The sequence below is a fragment of the Passer montanus genome, unplaced genomic scaffold, assembly GCF_014805655.1.
Source record: "Passer montanus isolate IOZ18808 unplaced genomic scaffold, ASM1480565v1 scaffold10, whole genome shotgun sequence".
NCBI lineage: Eukaryota > Metazoa > Chordata > Aves > Passeriformes > Passeridae > Passer > Passer montanus.
Window position 1 is genome coordinate 39,364,046 of NW_024356505.1, and position 24,308 is coordinate 39,388,353.

General features: G+C 35.7%; 1 protein-coding gene across 1 annotated transcript in view; it reads right to left on the minus strand.

Moving 5' to 3' along the window:
* The window catches only part of LOC120500606 (sodium channel protein type 5 subunit alpha-like), a 31,248-nt gene extending 8,375 nt beyond the window's left edge, over positions 1–22,873 (minus strand). The window contains exons 1-20 of the mRNA XM_039705738.1: positions 22,580–22,873; positions 21,091–21,209; positions 20,497–20,586; positions 19,323–19,451; positions 17,188–17,279; positions 15,903–16,115; positions 15,515–15,534; positions 15,229–15,287; positions 14,473–14,614; positions 13,069–13,263; positions 11,807–11,998; positions 7,891–7,993; positions 7,307–7,536; positions 7,032–7,184; positions 6,366–6,719; positions 5,181–5,633; positions 3,192–3,306; positions 2,364–2,518; positions 1,049–1,254; positions 427–462 (exon numbers count right to left, since the gene is read on the minus strand). Of these exons, the coding sequence (XP_039561672.1) occupies positions 427–462; positions 1,049–1,254; positions 2,364–2,518; positions 3,192–3,306; positions 5,181–5,633; positions 6,366–6,719; positions 7,032–7,184; positions 7,307–7,536; positions 7,891–7,993; positions 11,807–11,998; positions 13,069–13,263; positions 14,473–14,614; positions 15,229–15,287; positions 15,515–15,534; positions 15,903–16,115; positions 17,188–17,279; positions 19,323–19,451; positions 20,497–20,586; positions 21,091–21,209; positions 22,580–22,873 (3,350 nt within the window). The remainder of the gene's footprint in view (positions 1–426; positions 463–1,048; positions 1,255–2,363; positions 2,519–3,191; positions 3,307–5,180; positions 5,634–6,365; positions 6,720–7,031; positions 7,185–7,306; positions 7,537–7,890; positions 7,994–11,806; positions 11,999–13,068; positions 13,264–14,472; positions 14,615–15,228; positions 15,288–15,514; positions 15,535–15,902; positions 16,116–17,187; positions 17,280–19,322; positions 19,452–20,496; positions 20,587–21,090; positions 21,210–22,579) is intronic.
* Positions 22,874–24,308: the final 1,435 nt, after the last annotated feature.

Below are 24,308 nucleotides of genomic sequence, written 5' to 3' on the forward strand. Positions count from 1 at the left end.
TTAAATACTCCCATTTTCTACATAGTTATTCTCAAAAGTGTATACAGGGATTTGTTATCATAACTGAGTATAGGAGTGTCCATCTGGTTCATTTTAGATAATTTAAATAATTAGGTTTTTTCACTGTTCATGATTTGTCTCTTCCTTCTTGTTTGAATTTGCTGCCTCACTGTTCAGCCATTGGATATTTCCATGCTTATCCTCTGGTTTGGACAGCTATTTACATTACAAAACTGTAACAGCTCAAGTATTCTTCACAAATAGTCACAATATTAGATCTTTCTGTTGAAATTTCCTAGTGCTTCATGACTTTCAATGCTGACTATCCTGAGTCTATCAAAAGCTACTCTGATGTCACAAGTCAGCAGTTTAGACATCCTTATTTTAAAACATTTAATTTCAGAACAGGCCCAGTGTGATGTTGACAAGAAAAATATTTCATTTTTACACAGCAAGTTTATAATATTTAACATTTTCTACATTCGGAGCAAATGTATATGAATTGAACACTGCACTTATCTCACTCTTGGTGATTCCAGCATTTCTCTTTAAGGCTGTGCAAAGCAAAAGATACCTTTAATTCCCTGGTAAATTAAATTCTCTGATTTTTCCAACCACGCTTTTCAACTGTCTTTAAATTTCTTCTCCTTCAAGGAAGGAACTCTTTACTTTTTTCTCTTTCTAAATGCCAAAATCACAGATTTGGTTTGGGTTGGAAGGAGACTTTAAGATCACCTAATCCAGAATTGTCAGTAGCTTCACATTTTCTACTGTCCTAATCAATTTATTTTAATTTTATTTCTGATCCCTAATTGAACTCTGTCTCTACAACTGAAAAAGGTTTTAGAACCATCATGGTCCTCAATGATGGTGATACCTAATAAAATTTCCATCACCAACTTCTTGATTATTGGTGACAATTTCCATTTAAAGTCCTAGGCGCTTTTGGATTGAAGTTTTTTTAGCTTTTGGAAACTGTCTTTAAGACTTGTATTAATTCATAATCACAATTTACAGGTATTTCTCCATATAAAAAATACCAAAAATTTAAATGTAGGACAAGCTGAGTATAATACTTACACACACAATGATGAAGTCAAGCAAACACCAAGAATTTGTGAAATAACTGTGCAGACCAAAAGCTACCCATTTCAGAAGCATCTCCGTAAAAAAGGTGTAGGTAAATATGATATCAGCATAATCTAGGATAATTTTCACTTTTTTCCTCTTCTGCAGGTGAACATCTTCAAATGCCTGGAATTTCAGAATGCAGTTTTAAAACAGGTTAATAGTTTTACACAAGATTATTTTTGAATTCCACAAGAATAAACAGTTTGGCTTGTTATAACCATTCCATATTAAATTATGGATGACCACCACTTATTTTTACACTTAAAAGTAAAAAGGTAAAATGTAAAATAAGTACAATCTCATTTTCACACTGATTGAAAAAATCTCATACTTTCAAGTTTTTATGTTCAACACTTCAAAAAATGTCTGACCAGGGTCAGTGGTGCCTAAAAAATTTTGGTTTCCCAAGGTAGTTGACAGTTTTGAAGGGGTTGATCAAAAATTCTTCACAATAAAGCCTGAATTGAATACATTAACCAGTGACTTAAGAATTAACCAGTGTCTGTCAGACTCTGACCTTCCAAACCAAGGCACCAGGGAGTTCCCCTGGAGGTTTTGTCAGGAGAATTTTAAAGCAGACAGTTAAAATCTACAGTTCAGGGAACAACCTGAATGTAAAGTACAGAGAACTGACTTTAGTTGGCAATTCTGACATCTGCCACATAGATCACCTTCAGACTATTTGGTTATGTTCTTTCTGCATTATATAATATTTTATTTAACAAGTTACTCTCAGTAGACAGTGAATATACTTTCAAATAAAATAATTCTTCCCTTAGTCTTCAGTAGAAATTGAATATGATCAGAGTAAAAATGAAACATTACCTCACCTACCAATTTACATCCACCTTCACTTTTAGCTTCTGATCATAATGTTTGGATGATTTTCAATCTACATTTTTACTGAGTAGCTAGTTTGTTTTACAAATTTAGAAATGCTAGTTATTTTTTCAAGCTTTCCCAAGTAATATCAGACTCTGGTTTAGCTTTGTAATTAACACAAAAGTATAAAGAACTATTTTCAATGAAGAGCTGTGATTCCATATGCTTAAATCCATCTATTTAAATATTTTATCCAAGTGGAGGAAAGCATTATAATTTCTAAAGGTTACATTTATTACACTCTTGTCTCTCCCTGGGGAAAGGAATGTCAGAGCAGAAGAAATCAATTCAATACTATTCCTTTACTTACAACAATTAATTCAGAAATGGAGAAATTAAATTAAATTTACCAGTGCTGCGCTGCTCAATACAATCATAAAAACCATAAAATATTCAAACCCGCTATGGTTCACGATTCTGTAGCAGGTTTTTCTAAAGTTCCACCAAGTTCTGCCTGGAAACTTTGTGATATTCACTACACAACATGGGAAACACTCAACACAACCTGAAAAGAGAGAGAACAGCATTTTGGTTCAATGGAAAATGTTGAGATATGGATTTAAAAAGTATGAAACATCTAAAAAAGGCCTTTTGCATATTATAGGAAGAATCTGCTCTTTTATCTATGAAGTGATGCTGTTATTGAAATGATCTGAAGCTAAAGAAAAGTTTTTATGCCAAAAAAAATCTCTTTTAAAAAAGCAACACATACCTGGACTAACAGACTTTTATAACTTATAAAAGATGGAATAACATCTTTTTATGTCCTCCTGCAGAAAGGCTTGTGGGCACAAAAGAAGCCTTTACTTCTATCTAAAAATGTGTTTATTTTCTGCATTTTTTAATCTTTTCTTTTTAATTTTGAAAAGAGATGTTGCCTTACTAGAGGTCAGTAAATTATTTTTACTAATTATTTCACTTTATTGCACTGCAGAGACATTGTATCTGGACTCTGTTTACTGCCCTGTGCCAGAAACACTCTTTATTAATCTGGAAAGGCAGCAAGATTGAACCAACAGAGTCTAAGGAGAAGCTGAGGTGATCAAAGGCAGATATCCAAACTGGAATGAGCAGGCAAACAGTTCCTGCTAATCTGGACATGCTCCAAATGGATATTTTTGAACACTGGTTCATTTGGCATTAGTGCAATACCAAAAAAAAAAAAAAAGGATTCCTACTTTCTACAAAGCAGTCCTTAGGCAGCTGGGAGTTTTTAGTCTGGGAAAACATCTCCAGAAGAACCACTGGATCCACAGTGCTGGCTTCAGAAAAGCTACGAACAGAATGATATTTCTGCAAAGGAGAAGAATTTAAGAATTAAAGAATTTAGGAATTTAAGAAAAGAATTTATTTGCTTTTCATTAATAGAGTTAATAAACCTAAAATAAATGAAAACAATCATCTTCTCTCCCTCCCCCTCTTTTGGGCATTTCTTCCCCAAAAGAAATTTGCAGTATATAAATTATCTTTCTGTTGCTGAACTACCAAAATAAATTATAAATACTAGGACAGAAATAGCCAATCCCATGGATTTTTGTTTCCATCACTTTATTTTAACAAGTTTCTTGGTTTCTTTTAGTTATCTACAGTGGACTTGAAGGAAGGGAACTGTTAATAAAGGATTATATTACACCGCAGTTTTAGAGAAAACTGATTTCTTCAGGCCAGTCCATTTTTAGAGATACAAATCATGTCTCAAAAGGCTTGAAGAGGGGAAGGAAGGCCCAGCATATTAATACAAAATGATAAAAGTTATAATTACCTCTTTTTCATCTTTCTTTGGGTTTGTTACTGTGAAAGCATTTGCAGTTTCAGAAGTCCCAGAACTCTGATTGAAGCTGTTTGAATTCCGCCACTGTTCTCTGTGTCTTAATTTGTCTCCCTGCATGAAATGATGCAAATCAGTTGATTTTCCATTTATTTTATTTTCCTGACAGTCATTCTTGAAAGGCAAAATGATTTAACAGATTGTAAAACATCCATGAAGTTTAGACTCATATAATCACAGAATTATTTGGGTGTTTGGTTTGGAAGGGGCCTTAAAGATCATGTAGGTTCAATGAGAAGACATCTTTCACTAGCAAGTTTTGCTTTTTACAAATAATTAAATAGTTTTCCTAAAATGCTTGTAAAAGATTTATGCTTCCAGTTATAGGCAGAAGGTCTAAGTGATCAGAATCAGTCCTCAGTCCTTCTGACACTACAAATTCCTAGAAATACCAGATTCCACTGCAGCAGGGAATGAATTTCTGACATCAAATGCTTATGGGCAAGACATTTGAAACAGCCACAGATAAATCTAAGGTGATCAGCAATTTCTGCTTCTTTGAGAATAGGTCCTAAGAGACTGCACTGATAATGCTTCTTACTATGATCAAAACCATACAAAATGGATCCTGGCAGTCCACCTAGACACTGACCATGTGCTAATCCATCCAAAAAAAGATCCCTCCAACCCTAACAATTCTATGATTCTGTGAAAAGAGTTCCTATAGCTCCTGCTCCGTATATGACAATCCTGAGTGGATGTGACAGACACCTGAAATATCTCCAGTATCCCTAAATGCCTCTGTACAGCTGTCATGGCAGAAAGACTTGAGCAGAAAGACTTGAGCTTTATCTCACTCACATGCAGAAAGACTTAAGTTTATCTTGCCTAACACAACAAAATCAAGAGATATTGTGGAATCAAAAGTAAAGAGGAGTCAAAAGTACCATGGAGGTGAACATGTGATTAAAACCCAGCCCCAAAATACTAAGAATTTATTTTTTAAGGTATAGCTTTTGTTTACATTCCCTTTGGGTTCCATGCAATTGAGAAGCAACATATAATCAACACAAGAGGCCTGCCTTACAAAAAATCCAGGTGTAAGGCAAAGGAGACAAAAAGAAAGAATGTCTTGATTGAACTTTATCAATTGACAGAAATAAATGGAAACAAAACAATCAGAAGCAGAATTTTGGCTGTCATTGAGGAGAATGATGAAAAAGTGAATATTCAACATATATTCAACACCGAATAACCAAGAATATTTGGTAGCCCTTGTACTAGAAGAAGAAAGTAAAATAAGAGAAATTACAGAAAGGATAATATTTACTGTTGAGTCTTTGAGATTGCATTTACAGATGTAAGTCACAATAATTTTTCAAATATCAGTATTCCTTACCTGTTTCCTGTATTCTACAGCTGTGTGCAAAATGTGCCCATCATCACCTTCCTTGGGGTAAGCCTCTGCTGCTGTAACGGGAACACAGGTACTGTGGCTGGTCAAAATGTCTTCATATTTCCTTGCTAGAGAGGAGTTCTCTTCCATATGGCAACACTCTATATCAAAGGAGCTGTTGTCTATGTATTTCCTGACATCTGTCATGGCATAATTAGTAACCTCTATGCCCTTCCCAGAAACTTCTGCCAAAGCCTTCTTTTTGTCTGTTCTTCTGAGGCTTCCCCTCATTCTTTTGCAGCAGTGATCCCAAATTCTGTCTTTCACAGTCTTCAGGCTCTTGTGAATCTGTGCAATGGCAATCTGGTATTTAGTCCCTTCTCGAGGCTCCTCTTGTCCCTCTGGGCCATCAATGTTGAATGAACTCAGCAGCAAAGCAATGAACAGGTTGAGCACCTTAAAACAGAGCAAGTTGGAGACACTATTGCTAACAGAAGAGATACCTCAGAGAGCCTCAAACTTGCTTTCATTAACCACTAATAAAGAATGAAATTCTTTACTATTACTCTGGAATATTGTTGTGTCATGATATAGCTCCTTCTAGAAGGATTGGCAGGAGAATAAAGGAGGGAGGTGAGAGTTTGGGTATATCAAATATATTTTCACATGCTTTGATGTCCATAGGGTATGAGGAGGCAGACATGTAGAAAAACAGTATGCAAAGATGAATTTTAATTACATCACCATCAAAAAGGATCTGGTATAGACCAACAAACCAAGCAGATCAAAAATATTTTGTCTGCCAGTAAATTTACATTAGATCTAATATAAACCCACAAATCTGGGAACTGTAAACTTTTGATAATATAGGGGCAATGTGTTAAGCATTAAAAGCACTCAGGAGTTTGGTGATTTGATCCCAAGATTAAGACATCTGACACGAAATTATGATAAGCTCTGCACTTCTATACTCTGGATAGAAGGAATAATTTTATTTTGCTTCTATGTCTTGTGTGAGAAAGAGAAAGAAAGGGGAAAAGGGAAGAAAGGAGACAGAACAAAACCATATGTCAAGTGACACCCAGAAAAGAGAATAAAGTGAATAGTTTTCAAACAGTTGAGTTTTCCTCCTAAGAAAAAAGTAGCTGGATGCATTCAGTAGGGACTGAAAATTGACTTGAAACTCACCACCAGGTTTCCTAGCACCAGGACGAGCAAGAAAATGGTGAGACATTTCCTTTTTCCAGCCACTTCCATGCATTCCCACATAGTTTCAATCCATTCTCCACATAATATTCGGAATATAATGAGGATTGAATGACTAAAATCTTTCATATGCCAGCGTAATTTGCCAGTGGGGCTTATTTTAGTGGAATTTGTAGTATAATCACCGCCCAAAATCTGCATTCCTACTACAGCAAAAATAAACACAGTGATTGCCAAAACCAGGGTGAGGTTACTCAGTGCACCAAATGAATGTAGAATTATTTTCATAAGAGTATTTAAGGCTGGCCAGGACTTTGCCAATTTGAAGATCCTGAGCTGTAAATAAAACACAAGGAAAAAAGAAAGTTAAAACAGCCCAGATAGCACAGCACACAAGAAAGCCAGACCCCACATTTACCATGATGTCTTTACTACAGTAGTATCACTATTTTTTCCCCAAAGAAAGCCTTTTAATTGTTTTGATGCAATTAAAATCACTCCAATTAAAAGCTCATGTTGCTTTACTACTTATCAATAAAGATAACAGATTTAACATATTCATCAGTAAAATCATATGAGGATATTTCACTGTACAACACATGCACTTTTAAAAAATAAGTGATTTTTTTTATTTTAATAAATAATTACCAGCCTGAAAGGTGACAGATTTGTTCCAAAGCTTGCTAGGCCAATCAAAACAACCAAGCTATCAAAAACATTCCACTTTTCCTGGAAATAGTAGTAAGGATCTAGAGCAATGATTTTCAAGATCATTTCTACAGTAAAAATCAGGGTGAAGACCTGGAAAGATAAACATGAAATTCAGAAAAAATGTCACTGAAAAAGTCTGTCTCCCTATGGAAGTGCCCCAGTATAAATACAGGGTTATAACTCAATTTTTAATCTAATATAGCTTAACTTACCTGGTCACTTCGAGAAATCAGTCGTTGGTATACTGGATCCATGCCAGGGTACTCCATAGCCAGGAACAAGGTATTCAAGATAATGCAAACCATGATCAGGAGATCAACAAATGGATTCAAAATTACCAATTTCATCTTCTCTTTGACTGCTCTCCAGAATGGACAACAATTCCAAATTAGATACTTCTGAGGGAAATTTTTCCAAAATGTAGGGCAGTTCACTTTCGACTCTGTCAGGCAAAGAGGGAAAGAAACATGAATAATCCTTTGTAGAATATCACGGAATGAAGAAAAAGACAATAATTAATTGAAAAGATTGAAAAGTCAATCTCACATGAGCAGAATGGCATCATTGAAAAAAATTGTTTAGCTCATTCTGCACAAACTAATCACAGACTAATAAAGGTCAGGCAAAATTTACCCTTGGTAATTGCAAGTTATAGGAGATATGAGAATATTTATTTTACTGAAATTCACATTTGGCAGCATAATTTCCCCTTTTAAAATAATGGTGCTTGTGGCAGTTTGATCTCCCAGGTTGAGTCACACAATCACCACAGGAAAGAGAGGAAAGAATGGCTTACTTGAATTATCTGTAAGAATTGTGGCTGCACTCATTAACCTCTGTCTTCGGACAGGATCATTGATAGCATCCATTGAGACCTCATAGTCCAGCAGGATCTGCCTCTTTGGTTAGAAAGGCAGAAGATAATATAACAGGGAAACATGAAGATATAATAATTGCAATACAAATATTACAATACTTGCAGTACAAAAATTATATCCAGCATGAGATAAATAATGTCTTTTCAAATATACATTATAGTGAAGCTTTAACTTGCTGAGACAACATAAAACAAACAAAAAAAAATCAGGTGTTTGAAGACAACATTTCATCAAAATCAGTACAATATTTCAAGAATTTTTTTTTCTTTCTGAAGATATTTAATTAGCAGTTATATTTCCATTATAAAAGAATAATAGAAACATTAACAGGAGGCAAATGAAATGAATCAATCTGTCTTTCCAGTGATTGATAAAAACAACAGATAAAAAGAACACTGACCATCAGTTTGAATAAACTATTGGCTATTAAACTATGAATTCCTAATTATTAATAAATAATCATGTATAAATATGAAAAATAGTCACATAGTTAATACAAATTATTGGGATTTTTATCCCTATTAATCCTATCAAGATCTAACTAATATTGAACTACCTAAAACCAGGAATGAGATTACTTTTGTTTTCATTAGAACTACCAGATGACGAGGAATCTGACAGACTGGGAGTGGACAGACTGACCACATCATAATGCACTGTACTTTAGTATTCCCTCTCAGCACAACTGAATTTGCATAATTTTCTTTTTTGGGAAGGATAAATCATGACAAGGAACCTGACTGGCTGGGAGTGGACACATCATAATGCACTGTACTTTAGTATTCCCTCTCAGCACAACTGAATTTGCATAATTTTCTTTTTTGGGAAGGATAAATGAATAAAAATATATCATAATGTTACCTCAAACTCTTACGATATTATGATTTTTACAAACTTACTCTGTAAAACTGTTATTCAGGGAATGAAACTGATAATCCTTGTCCTTAAAAGTTTAATAACAATTATTTCTCTTTGTCACTCTGATATTTTAATGAAAATCTAAGCAAAACTTAGCTGATAGAGCTGTCAGAGAACAAACCTATGAAATTAATTGATACTACAGTGCTAAAATGCTCATTTTCCCCTCTGCTTTTTTCCTGAATCCAAAAGGCTCCAAAGACTCTTGTATTCATGGCCAGTGTAAGTCAAGTCACCCTTAATTCTTTTCTCTAAGATCTGGTGTTTCAGAAAACCCTGAATAATTTGTGTTCCAGCCTGACTAAAGCTCTCAGACTTCATGCTGAAATTCACAGCTGTTAGGGAACCTTCAGTGTTGTTTCTGGAAAGGACAAGGACGTTGACCCACCCTGAACTGGTCACTGCTGCTCATTGATCTTCAGCTGAGGGAAATAACTGGGCATGAGAAATTGTCTGACAAATTGGGATTTAAAATAGGGATGTGCACTAGAGAAATAATGTTTATAAACTCATTCTGTCCTACCAAAAAACTTCTACCCAATATGCTTTTCTCTTTGACTTAGCACCTTTAGCCTCTTTTTGTGATGAAAGTAGAGAGGACATTGTTTGGGGAGTCCTCAAACAGCAGAGTTTGTACTGCCAGTAGTTGTCAGAACATGGAATAAACTGCTACATTTGCTGCAGATTATTCTTATTTGACTAAAGGTAAAAATCTGCATTGGAGAAGCTCACACTGCTTGGATCATGCTTTAGGTTGTCCTAGAGATCTTCAGAACTTTGTCATTCCCTGGACACAGAGAGGGGAAGGGGCCTTGGAAAGGTCTGAAGATGTTATTTCTGAGATATAAAAATCCATTACATTTGGCATCCACCAGTGCAGACTTTGTAGCCTTGCAGAAGTAAGGTCTAGAAAATAATCCAAATTTATTTCCTGTCTCATACATCTTCTGCAGCACAGTTACAGACTTAGAAGAATAAAGTTAAATAGGAATAGACAGACATAAAAAATTATTTTTGTACTTACAAAAGATATGACACCTATTATGAAAATACTTTTTTTTCCTGAATAGGTGCAATAAAACACTACCATGGGCTGTGACACAGCATTTCCTTTAAGTGCAGCAGAACCAAACTAGGTCACAAAATTGAATTATATTCTTAACACAGCAGGGGAAACATTACTGACTCTACAAGAAGCAAATGCTTTACTAAAGGAGATGACAGGTGGCTGCCAAGTGGGTGATTTGGATTCCTTCAGCTCAAATATAGAATTTATTATACCTAGGATTATGGAATTTAGAAGAAAATCTGACCATGATGACTGTCAGAATGAGAATTGAATCAATTTTAGCTAGGATTATGTGTCTGAGAAAGACTCCCCTTCAAGGATACTTTTCAAACAGATGGAAGTTGGAACATTATTTATCTTAGTTCTGCTATGGGAAAATTTTCATTTTCAGTGAGATGGGTGGAACAATTCTGGTGTTCTCTCAGAAGCAAAAGAGAATCTGTCACAGGATGAAACCAGTATAAGAACATGAGAAGCTTTCTTTTTAGATATTGTTGAAAATAATTAAGCAATATGGATAATTGTCTGAGAATTATTTTGAAAGAAGATTCAGCTCAAGGTTAAAATATCTAAATATAGGTATCTAAATGAAGATGTTGACACAGAGCCAGAGAAAGAATCAAGTTGGGATGGTCTTCTAGAAGACACAGTATTTTGTCAGTGCCAAAGGTACTGTGGAAAAAAAATCTCCAAAAGCAAAGAATGAATAATGAGTCTTAATAGAAGTTTATTAATGGACTTAAAAATGAGTGGTGAGCAGAGGAGCCCGAAATCACTGCAGCAAACAAGATGTGAAACAATATGTGTGTGATCCAGCTTAACCTTTTAGATATCCATATTTAATTTATCCATCTGTGCAATGCATTTAAAATCCCAGTATATAGGAGATATATGTTTCTGGTAAGTTTGATTCACATAAATAAATGTTTCTGAAGCCATTTGAGATGGTCTATTGAGACATTTGGTAGTTGAGACATCCACAGTGGCGGACATGGCACATAACATCTGTGCCCTTCCATAAAGGAGGTGAAAGCCAAGACACTAGAAGAGCTCTAATGTCACTAGGTATCAATTTGTGACCTAAAAAATTAAATCTCCATTTGACTCTGGGAGTTTAGAACCTAAAACATATGTACAAACCTTAAAACCCCCAAAATTTCAAACCCTGGACACAATCTAGTTGCCTAAATGTAGGAATTTAGCAATATTTGAGGTGCTGTAAGGTTTATGAGATACCTGCAAAGTGCTGGAAGGTGTGCCACAGATATTAAAGATATTTAGAACATCCACCATATGCAAGAGCATGTAAACTGGCACCAGATGCTTAAACTCAGCAAGTGAATCACACCCCATGCTGTAAGGTTTATGAGATATCCACTAAGTGCTGGAAGGTGTGCCACAGGTATCAAAGATATCTAGAACATCCACCATGTGCAAGAGATCTAAACTGGCACCAGATGCTTAAACTCAGCAAGTGAATCACACCCCTAAGACCAGAAATCTTCATACTGAACTAGACCCTATCCTAAATATTTAAGTCAGAGAATGAGCTGTGTGTAGAAAAGAATAATAATTAAAAAATAAAATTTAAAAAAATAGTCTTTAGGAAAACTCTTAAACTTAAGAATTTTATACATTTATTTCTGCTGTACAGAGATGTTGACAGATCTTACCACAGCTCTCAGAGCACAGGTCTGTGATGTGCCATAAGTGTACCACTGACAGCCACTTCCACCTTCCCTTTCAGGTGCAGGTAATGCTGGCTCCCTCTGCTCCCAAAATCTCATCCTTGAATTGTCATATCACCTGCAAATCTAATGAATGTATTTTCTATTTCAAACACTTACAAGCTTCTTGTGGCAGCGATCAGGCTGGGAACGAAATATTTGCTCCTCATTTTCCTGGTCATTTGAAATTAAGTTTTGCCTTGAAGTAGGTGTTTCTTTATTACTTTCTTTTCCTTCTGAATTTTTCAAGTCAGCAACTGACATTTCAGATCTAGCATGCATGGCCTTAGTGCTTTCTTCCACAGCCAACATCTGTAACAGGAAAAGCAGAACATCTGTCTGTTAATTCAAGGCAAATACCAATGCATGGACTAGGATAATATACAGGTAATTATTATGCTATCTGAATTATTTGCACTGACAATTCCTAGGTTTCAAATGTTAAACTGCCATCAGAAGACAGGAGTATAAAATGCTATTCATAATTCTGAAAGACAAAGAAGGGTTACCTGTGAGCTACTTTAATTAAAGTCTTCCCTTGTCACTTTAAAAATTGTATTTTGTATCTGATTTACAAAGTATTATGGCTTATCCTTTCACTTTCCTTTCCTTGATTTGAAAAGGACCTTGAGTCCAAGACAGCAGAAGACTAAGGCCCGAAATTAAATCCTAAAATGTTAAATTCTCCTAAATCCTAATCCTGTTGAAAGAAAAATAGAAAGAAGAAAAACAGAAGGAAGAAAAGCCTAAGCAAAGCCTGGCTAGGTGGAATGTCAGGCACAGAAACATTACAGAGCTGTCAACAACTGTAGAGGAGGAACTTGGTAAAATGGTGATGCCTAACACTTTAAAGATGAAATTTGATCATTGCTAGAGAATTTGTTTGTCTTTTTACAAGCCTGACCTTTCTGACTGCTAGCAGTAAATCAGAGATATTTTTCATTTAAGGTAGAAGATAAAATGTATCCACTCATGCTTTCTTCCTGCAGTAATATCAGGAAGGGATACCCACAGAAAGGAATTTTTGGGCACAGCAATAATGGTACTGTACAAGAACAGGGCAAACTATGGAGTGCAGCATTCATACAATGCCATGAAAGTTACTTTCTTGCCAGAAAGCCATTCCTCTACAATGTCAGGTCTGCAGATCCTAAAACTTCGTATATTTTAACTTGGATTCATGATGAGTTTTTGTATCATAGGAACCTTTATGTATGTAAACATATATATACATGCATATATGCATTTGTAAAGACATAAAGAGAAATGAAGTGTCAGAAAGTATTGTGTGAAGCGCATGTTTAATTCCAAGCATTATTTCCATAATTCACAAACAGCAGAAAACAAAAGGAACTACAGATAATATATGATAATTTACAAACCTGTTCCTTCTCTATAATTTGTCTGGCATCCCGAAGCAGTTTTTCCTTTGCCTCTGTTTCAGCACGGGTTGCTCTGTTTTCCTCTTCATATGCCATAGTTACCACAGCCAAGATCAGATTGAAGAGGTAAAATGAGCAGAAGAAGATGACTGCCATAAAAAAAAAGATGCACGACACTCCAGAGGTACGGATGGTCTGTGAGGAAAAGTTAAAAGTGGTAATAAATTCCAAACAAACTCATATTTACAAAGCAATTTCAAAATAACATTAAACAATTTGTTTTTCTGTGCAATACAAAAGGTTAATACACTGCAGTGTTGTCAATGAACAACAGCAGGATCTGCTTCTGGTCTAAGTTATACATAATAATGTCATGTACTGCAGAAAAGAATTAACAAATACATTCTTAAATAAATCAAATGTCTTCCAGCAAATCAGGCAAATGATCATCAGAGTTTAAGCTATGAGAACACAAATTCATCTGCTAAGACATAAACAGGTGACTGTGGAAGAAATTAATTAAACTCGGCAATAAAGATGAAAGCTAGGATTATCTATACAATTATGAAAGATGTTTTAATTACAGAATCAGAGACAACATTTAGACTGATCATCTGATTCTTATATTTTTTTAAAAGGTAGCAGAAGAGATGGTTCAAAATTAAGCTCTGAGACATTAAAATGAAAAGTCATGTGATGTTCAAATGGCACAAGGCGTTGCCTCCATTTTAAAAAGTCACAGTTAATAAAGGCTGATGGAAAAAAGATTTAAAATCTGCCAATATGAAAGGTACAGAACAAGACAGAGGATATTGTTCCTGTCTGGCAAAGGCACTGTATAGATGTAAGGGATCCAGGAAGTTCTCCACAGGTATTTTTACATCATTTTTCAAAAAAATCACAGAATTGAGAAGTTACATTCAACTCTCAGAATCAAAACATAAAGTCCCCAATTTTTTTAGTACCATGTTGTCAAAAATGAAAGTGTGTACATTGAGCCGAAAGGTTTGGTGAGGTGTCAGCACTTAAAAGGAAGACGAACAGAGAATGTGACAAATCCTCACATTCCCTGCAGTAGCAGGGAGCTCCCTGGCTGGATCTGCTCTATATCCCAATCCTTGGGTGGTTACATACAAATATTTAACTCTTATTTAGCTCTTAACCACTGACCTGAGTGTGTTCTCCAATAAAACTATGAGCATCCACAGCAGGGTTGCTCCCACCCAACATCACTTTGCAGAAGGTGCTACAGCTCAGTCACTTGACTCTACTTCCTTAATATTTACATTAATTTTAGAAGAAAATTGATGTCAATAATGTTAAAACTAATACAGACTTTTCTATTGGACATAAAGCTCTGAATTGCACATCTGAAGTCATTCCAGCAGGTAAAAAAGTACCCACTTGTCTGTAGAGACGCTCCCAGCTGTCCTGGGTCATCAGCCGGAACACAGAGAGGAAGGCCCAGCCAAAATGATCAAAACTTGTGTAACCAAAATCAGGATTGTTCCCAATCTTCTCACAGGTATAGTTTTCTGGGCACTCACTTCAAACCATAAAAGAAATGTTAAACGATACTTATGTGGAGATTCAATTGAATCTGAAAGCATCCAATACACAGTGACAAATAAAGATTCATTCAGTTTGTCTGAAAAGAGGTTTCATTATTCCCAAAAACATTCCTGCCAGAAGGGCTGATTCATATCTCATCATTCCAGAAAACCATTTATCTAGTAAAGAAAACTAGACAGAAACCTTAGTTTGAGATGAGACAAAAACTCTCACTGGTGTAGGATATGTCTTAACAGAGTGGGGAAAAATGGAAACACCTTTACTTTTAAATAATTCACCAAGATGAGGAGAGGAGAATTTATTAATATCTAAAAAGTCTTTAGTGATCTGTTCCCCTTCTCATTTATGTCATTCTACCTTATCATTATACTCCCAGTAATTAGCAACAAAGTACAAATAAAATTGGCTGCATTCTTGTACTTCATTCCTTTTCTGGTGTGAAATTTGTGGTTTTTAATTTAATAACACACCCACAGATCCATTTCTCCCTCCTGAATAATCATCACCATTCCTTTAGACCAGAAATAAAACCACCATTCATCTGGAGGAAAAAATTAAGAAACTGCTAAAACTGCTTTGTCCACTTACTTGGGATCTGCAGTGTACCCACACAGCAATATTTCAGAAGAGTCTTTCAATCTGTAGCACTGCTCTAATGAAAAAAAAAAAAATCAAATAATCATAAAATCAGAAGTTTTAATTTTCTATAGTTTTCTGTCACTAAACCAAACATTACTGCATTTTATAAATACTCTGATGGATCAAACCTCTGTGAAAGATCCTTTCCCAGCAAAGGGCATACAGGACTGATTCTCAGCAGATCTCTCTCTCTGGCAATTTAAAATAAATAGTAACAATTTGCTGCACAACTAACAATGTAATATTTTATTTGATCTTTAGTAAAAATAAGAATCTCTATGAGGAGTAGACAAAATCCATGTAATACAGAGTAAGTGATGGAAAAAAGTCATTCCCTGTGCAGTACCCCTAAAATTAGTATCCCTGTGCAATGCAGAGATAAAGAAGAAAATGCTTATAGAAAACTCAGTCCCTTCTATCTCACAGATTGCTGATCTTTCTCCATATCCAAGATTCTCTAATCTCATATTCAGTTGTCCCAGAGACTTCATACTACTACTTGTGCAAATGGAGGGACAAACTTTCTTAACAGAAATACATGCAACTATACATTAATATCCCTGTGAAAAATTAATACATACATAGGAAGACACACAGATTATGTAAAGGGAGAAAAGAAAAACATTTACCTTCCTCATTTGGTACATATATCTTGGGATCCTTACATAATGAGTCACTGTACATAGTTTTGTTGAGGACACATTTGGATTTTAAGTTGCCCATAAAGAGCTGGAGGCCTATTAGTGCAAATACACTCAAGCAAAACACAGTCAGGATCAGCACATCCAAGAGCTTCTTCACAGACTCAACAAGAGAATTTACAATGACTTTCAGACCTAGGAAAATAAGATCCAATAACATGGAAAGTGAGAAAAGGAATGTAATGATGTTCCTCTATGACAAGATATGACAGCTTCAAGTTTGTTAAAGACAAATTATTGATGTGTGGCTTTTACACTAAAATTAAACACCTTCAATGTTTCATTAATGCTATAATTTCATCAAAAGATCAAAATATATTTGCAATTAGATGGAAATTATAAACTTAATATATATTATAATCAAGAGATACATAGTAATTTATAGATTTTCAAGTCAATTTTTGCAGCTGGACTCTGAAATCATTCTTTGGTACCCTAATTAAGGACACAACTTACAAAAATATTGAGTATCTGGATGGTATATGCAACACACTGTTGAATGTGTTACACCCAATCCAGACAGTGGCTGTGGTCAGTAAGGAAACAAATGAAAGTGTCTTAAATTGTGAAATCAGCATTCTGGGAAATAAACCAGACAAGGATTAGCTAATGAGGTAGAACATGAAACCAGAAATATGGTGGTTCAGAAATATTATGTTAAGAAAACATATTACAGACAGTGGGCTCTTCCAGGAAGACAAATTAAAGAGACAAAGGCACTGGGCTGAATAAAAGTGTACATCAGTGATGAGACAAAAAAAAAAAAAAAAAAAAAAAAAAAAAAAAAAAAAAAAATAAAAATGTACGTTAGTGATGAGACCAAAAAAAAAAAAGCATAATACAAATTTGCTTTTGTCAAAACCATTTGAAGGAAAGATGATTTTTTAAAATTGTGTTAGGGTGGTGCTGCTGAGGGTGCAAAACAGTCACACCTTGGGATCACAGAAAGTGACCAGAGGACTGGAAGACAAGAACAGGAGTGGAATTAGAATTTACATTCTGGTGAAGCAGATTTGTCAAAATCATTTGAAGGAAAGATGATTTTTAAAATCTGTGTTAGGTGGTGCTGCTGAGGGTGCAAAACAGCCACACCTTGGGATCACAGAAAAAAAGTGACCAGAAAATTGGAAGACAAGAACAGGAGTGGAATTAGAATTCATGTTCTGGCGAAGCAGAGAGAAAATCAGTAAGATGTGTTATTCCTTACCTGGTATTACTGAAATAGCCTTCAAAGTCCTCAGTACTCTGAAAGTTCGAAGAACTGAAACATTGCCAACACTATGAAATGCAGTAATGTACCTGCAAAATTAACCCACACTCAACTGAATGACAAAGATGGAGCTTTTCAAAGCATTTGCTTATGGAGCAGGCAGTAATGAATACACTGCAGAAAATATATCCTAAGATACATGCCTAAAATTAGGAATTTAAGTCCATTTCTAGGCATGGATATAATGTAAAGGGGCTTTGGAGCAGTGCAAAAAGAAATACAGGAAGCTCCTACTTAGTGTGGATTTGGAGGCTTTAGCTTTGGAAGAGTTTATCCATCAAAATGTCAAATAAATATAAAGCTGCCACTGTCATAACCATACTCTTACACTGAGACTTCTCTCATGAAAGTACATGTTGCTGCTATCTCAAAACAAAATACACACTTCAGGAGAAGGAAGTTGAGCAACAGTAGATTTATAATGTGATTATTCTGCACCACATGGGTCTTCCTAACCTTAAACAGTCAGTGGGAACTTGAGTATTGCAACTTGTTTCAAATTTTACATTTCAACAATTAGAAAATTTCATCAAATCAGTATTTCAAAGTATTTCGTAGTCTATACAGATTTTAACAGGTTACTCCAAATTTTCTAAGACTTCTTTCATGTCAGAAAGGACATGAATTGTGACTCACCTCATGACAAGCTCATAACTGGTAACAGAATTCCTTAAAAAGTAGTCTCAATAAAAAAATCCAAGACAGCAATGGTTGAAAAGGCAACCTCCCCCTCAGAGTATGACTTTGCCAGCAGCAGATCAGAGCACATTGGCTTTGCCTAGTCTGTAACTCTGAATAATTATCAAGTACCCTAAGTAATAACTACACTTGAGTTAGCAGTTGAGCTAATTTCTAAATAGTTTTCTTCGTTCTACTATAAGACATGGAAAAAACCAGATAGAGGTACTATATTATAAAGCTGACCACTAATTAACTAGGGGTGCAGACAGGGAAAAAGGACCATAAATGAATTTTTTCATGCAGCTCTTGGACTGTCTTGTGATAGTTGTAAGTATCAGTAACTATCTGGTGATAGATGCTGATGCTCAACAGTATTCAAGCTCCTTAGTAGGTCATTGTTACCCATAAGAATAATTGTTCATATATATATAGATGTGTGTGATGACATCTGTGTACATATAGCCTATTATTTACAAATGAGGAAAAACCTACATGTAGTGTTAGAAACTGCTCCCTTCTTTTTTATTCTGCCACCTGACAACTTCATTTGGTGCCTTTAGCTCTCATTGTAGGAAGAAAAATATTATTTATTCTCTTTTTGTCTCTGTGGTGTACACTTCAACTGTGCTCCTGCTCTGCAATTGTCTTTTCATGCGAGATTTTCTCTATGTAGTTTTTTGATATGTGGAATTACAGATATACATATTCACTGTAGCTTTTTTAATTCTGACATATTTTGACATGTGAGGTGCAAAACTACACAAAGTCCTGAATTTAAACACAGGCTACACAGAGAAATAATGTATGTTCTGCTTCTTTACTTCTTACCCACAATGTCTTCATTTTCTACCTCCTTCTCTAAGCATGACTGCATGCTGGAGTGGTGTTTTTACAAAACAATCTGTTTAAACTCCAACAGCATCTTCCCAACAAGTGGAGGCTATTCCAGAGCCCATGAATTTGTTAAAACAAGGTGTGTTCTTCCTTGAGCATCATTTGAGCATCATTTGAGCCTGGAATTTCATCAGCTATTTACCAAGTAATTCAACACCTTGTGACCCATTTTGGACCCTTCTCAAATTAATTTCATCTGATCCAGAGTACAGCTAAGACAACATAAAGAGGCAGGCTTGGCTTGGGCTGTTTATGCAATTACCTCTTGACAAAATTCAAATAAAGACTAAATTGAGAACAATCACACAGTTCTAAGATGAGTTTTTAATTTAGGCCTTATTTTGAAGTATGTTTTTCTCATTGCAGACATGCAAAATGTGATTCAAGCACAGTTTAGCAGGGAGGATGCCAACAACTGTAAGGACTTTCAGCAACACCAAATGTTATTTTCTCTTATTTGTCCCCTGAGTGTAAAAGAAAAACTGAATTTTACTTACATTACAATAATAATAGAAAAATCCAAGCAGTTCCATGGATCTCGAAGAAAAGTAAATTCATTCCAAACAAATCCTCTTGCTACTACTTTAATCAATATTTCAGCAGTATATACAGCAGTGAAAACATGTCTGAGAAGGAAAGTATATATTAAAGTTACAGAAATAAAAATACCAATGAGACTGATACACATTCAGGCACATTTTTATCTTTTCTCTGATTTAGTCCCTGCATGGAGATAAAGGTGGAAAATGTGAAGCAAAATAGGACAGGTTGCATTACTTTCAGAAGCATCGTGGGGACAAGATGTCCTCCTGAATTTTAGTAAATTTTCCATCTATATCTACAAACAAAAACACTCACATAAGCATATGATGTTATTTCTGGATGAAAGATAGCTAACATTTCCCTAGGAAACATTTTCAAGACTGTGTTTATGTTCTAAAGCAGGTTAGGAAATTTCAAAGCCTCACCATTCTGGCAGAACAAGAACAACAAAGATTTATTTCAGCCTGTAAAATTTGCACATTTTATAAATTTATTCTGACAAATACACTAGAACTGAAAGAAATCCTACAGAAAATTAAGTTATCACCATGCTTACCCCGAAATAAAAGGAATTAAAATTACAGAACTTCTGAGGCTCCAGGCACATTTTCCAGATTTAATTCTGGAATATGTACTCAAGTTACACTGGATACAGTGCACAAGTACCAAAAGAAGCAAGACATTACAAATAATTGGCTTCTTAGTGGGAACAACTGACTTAGGAGAGTCACCAGGAAACAGAGGAAAGCACAGAATGAATATTTACTCCTTTATAGCTTTTACATGAGGCAACATTCAAGTTGTTACTATAGAATGAGAGATATTAAGTTAAAATCTTGATGCACAGTCTCTCAAAAAGATTTAATCCTCAAAAGGAAAAATGGGCCAACCTCCTCTGTTACACCAGATGGCAAAATTAGGCAAGACATAAAAAAGGGCACATGGTGAGAGCCTCTAAGAAAAGGCACTGAATCTCCACAAAAGACTGGTTGATATAATAACAATCCTCAGCCTTCCTCAGGGGTCTATCTGAGCATTTTCAAGCCCCAGAATTAGACCACCACATAATTTATTTAAATTTTTCAGTCCTGCGTGTTAGTATCCTTGGAAAAATAGTGAGGTACTTACTCAGTCCAGCCGGCTTTTACAGGAAGGTGAGGGATAGTCATGGCCATACAATTGAGTAGCACAGTGCATGTAATAATGCCAAGAAAAACTGTGAATAGTAAGTCAAGGAAAAAACCTCTGTATTGTACAAAATGAGGTTCATGCAAGCTGCTGATTTTCACACCCAAAAACCTCACAAGCATTCAAATAATAACTTTTCATTTGAATATGCTCAGAACTTATGATGTGTTTTCCAAAGAAACTTATAACAGAATCACAAATTTTCCTGAGTTGGAAGGGACCCACAAGGATCACCAAAATCCAATTCCTATCCACAGGACCATCCCAAGAATCCCCCATCAAGATCAGACCTTCTCAACTGGGTAAAATTCATGTTTTAAATATAAAAATGAATTCTCTGCATGTGGAGATGGTTTTGGGAGTTAGGACACTAGTGGGACATAACATGTTTGACATGTTCAGACATGTTCACCTTAAAAGACCAATTTCCACTAATTAATAATTCCAAATAAAAGCAAAAAAAGCAGGAACAGAATGACAGAAAATGGCACAGAATATTTTAAGATTCACATCATGAAACCAATGAAAGGATATGAATGGATCAGAATTTTAATTGCTTTTTTTCTGACTGGATTAAAAGGACCAAATATAAACAAGGCAGGTGTGGCAGTAAACCGGAAAATAGTCCTCCTTTTATTTAACACCATAAAAGTCTATGAAAAAAAAAATTCATAGTACATGAAACATTTAAATGAATTAAAAATTACATGTTCAGTTTTTCAAGACTGCATCTAGAGCTGTATGTAACTGCAGTTAGGAGCACAGTTTTCCTTTATTCTTACTTGGAGCTGTGACCTGATTATACACATTTTGAAGGAAAGCAGCTCTACTGAAGTTCATTATTGCCTGAGAGGAAGAAGCCATAATGGGAATGAATATGAAGAGCAAGTAATCATATTCATTTGGTCAAAGTAATTAAATTACTACTCTGGGACTGTAACAATGGTCTTAATACCTTACTCTTAGACAGTTTTACAGGCTACAAGAGATTATTTACAAGATGCAGATTGTGTAGCACTGCCAAAATCCTGGACAGCCCGTCAAAGCAAAAATTTTAATTTTGAAATATCTCTATGTTGTCACATAACACTGTAAATTGCCTCTAAGCTACCATGCAGCTCAGCACATTTGCCATATAGTAAAAATGAAATCTCTTGAATGAAAAACACAGTTTCCTGACTTTAATATAAATTTCTTCAACTCAATCAACCTCAGTTCTACTCAATAGTATCACTTTGATTACTTTGAGAAAAAAGTATCTGGAAGATCAAAGTCTAAAGCACGCTCTCTGATAAAATTATTAAATTCCAATACCACACATTGAAACAGCAACAAGGACTGGATGGAACCTTCTGCTCTTCAGATCAAGTCTTCCTCGACAGTAGTAATAATTTAATTTAAGTATTTAATTTATAAGGGATTCCTAGACTATCTACTTTATACACTGTTATAGTCAGCATCACCATCCACTTTGGAATAGCATGATGTATGTGCAATATAAATATGAAATAATAAAAAAAGCCAGTGAGACATAAAGTTACAGAAAATTAATTTAAGACAATGAAAATACATAGGTTTGCTACACAAAGTAATGCAAATATCTAAATGGCCTCCCTTAATTTGTATAGTATTTGTATTTCAGTGAAAGCATCTGCAATTCCAGCATAACCGACTGTTGGGCAGGCTCTGTTTATGCAACAGGGAGCTCAGCCCCACAGCCATCAGAGAAACTGCTCTGGAAAACCAAGCATCACTCATCCCAGAATGTATTTACTAATAAAGTGCACAAAACACATATCATGTTTTCATAATTAATTTTGATTCTTGACAGAACTTAAAATACCTCTTCATTCTGTAATGAAGAGCATACCTTAGAACTCCCACACAAAAGTTGTCAATAATGTTAAAATTCTATCTACAGAGCAATCAAACCCCAGCACCTCCTGAATAGAGTTTTTACTATCCCTTAAGAGCTCAGCAGGCAAAAATTAAAAAAAAAAAAAAAGCTTTGGGAAGTTTAAACCTTGTGATCACTGTAGTACGGATCAAAATCCTCCAGGGGTTCCCCAACCAGCTCTTCAGGAATGTCCCCATACAGAGATGGCAACGTTTTGCAGATTTTCAGGTCAAGCTGAGGAGTAAGTTTATCTTCTTCAGCTCCTTGTTCCTTAACTTTGTTCTTTTTAACTCCTTTGTTCTCTTTAACTTTGACTTGCTCCTTTTTTTTGTTGGCAATCCTTTCCTCGATTGCTGCCAGGGACTCGGGGGTGAATCGTCGAAATCTGTGAGCTTCTGATGGCCAAAACAAGGGATCCATTTTTCCTTCTGAGTGTTTATTTCCAGTACTACAGGTAACCTAAGAAAGAAAGTTCTTGACGATTACAGAATACCAGAAATTACACACAGCATTAATATATATTAGAAAAATAATTTTTTACTTCTCTGAAACTCTGTGTCAAAATAGAATAAGACAGAATAAAATAGAGTAGAATATGAACAGACTATTTCAATCGAAAAGAATCTACAATGACCATGCAGCCCAACTGCCTGACCAGTTCAGGGCTGACCATTGTAAGGCCTTGGGCACTGCCCAAGTGCCTCTTAAACACTGACAAGCTTGGGGCATCAACCATCCATCTAGGAAGCCTGTTCCAGTGTTTGACCACCCTTTTGGCAAAGAAATGCCTCTTCATGTCCCATGTAAACCCCCTGCAGTGTGGCTCTGGACCATTCCCACATGTCTTATCACTGGATCCCAGGCAGAAGAGCTCAGCACCTAATTCTCCACTTCCCCTCCTCAGGAAGCTGTAGATGAGGTCACTGACAGCCATGAGGTCACTCCTCAGCCTCCTTTTCCCAAAAGCAGACAAGCCCAAAGCCCTCAGCAGCTCCTCTCAGGGCATTCCTTCCAGCCCTTCCACCAGCTTTGGTGCCCTCCTCTGGACACACTCAAGGACCTTCTCATCCTTACTAAATAGCAGGGCCCAGAACTGCCCACAGTGCTCCAGATGAGGCCACACCAACACTGGACACAGCAGGACAATCACCTCTTCTGACCCGCTGGTCCTGCTGTGTTTGAGGCACACAGGATGTAAGGCAAAACCAAGTAGAAGTACATGGATTTAGAAGAATGAGTAATGAAAAAAAGACCAAATAAAATCAACTACTTAATCTGGATCTACCCTGTGTGATTCAGGTTACAGAAGAAATACTTTCTTCCTTTGCCTTTCAAGCTTGGAAGCATCAAAATCACAGCTCTATCACAACCCTGACAATCATCTAATTGTTTCTCACTGTACATTAAATTATCAGCAGCCTTGCGCCTCAGCTACTGCTCCTCTGTACTTCCTGAAAACAGAATTTAGTTCCACATGTCCCATCTCTAAGGCTCATCAGATCCATCCCCTCCACAGAGCAAGGCCAACACCAAATTCAGTTCAAGGCTTCGTCCAGTTGCATTTTCAATTATTCTGCTTGAGGTTTAAATCCCTGACAAAGAGGAAGGGTGGCAATGAGAAGCATTGAGGTGACAAGGCAAATACTGCAATTATTCAGTTACTAATGCCCAAATTTACCACACTACTGTAGATGACAGCAATTTACATGACACCAGTCCTCATCCACAGATGAAGAACATTTTGACCCATTACAGAATGATTTGTCCTTTGTAACTTACATCAAAACCAATTACTTCCATTTATTAAACCATTTTGGTCACTGCCAAGTCTTTAAAACACTCTGCAGTTTTGATT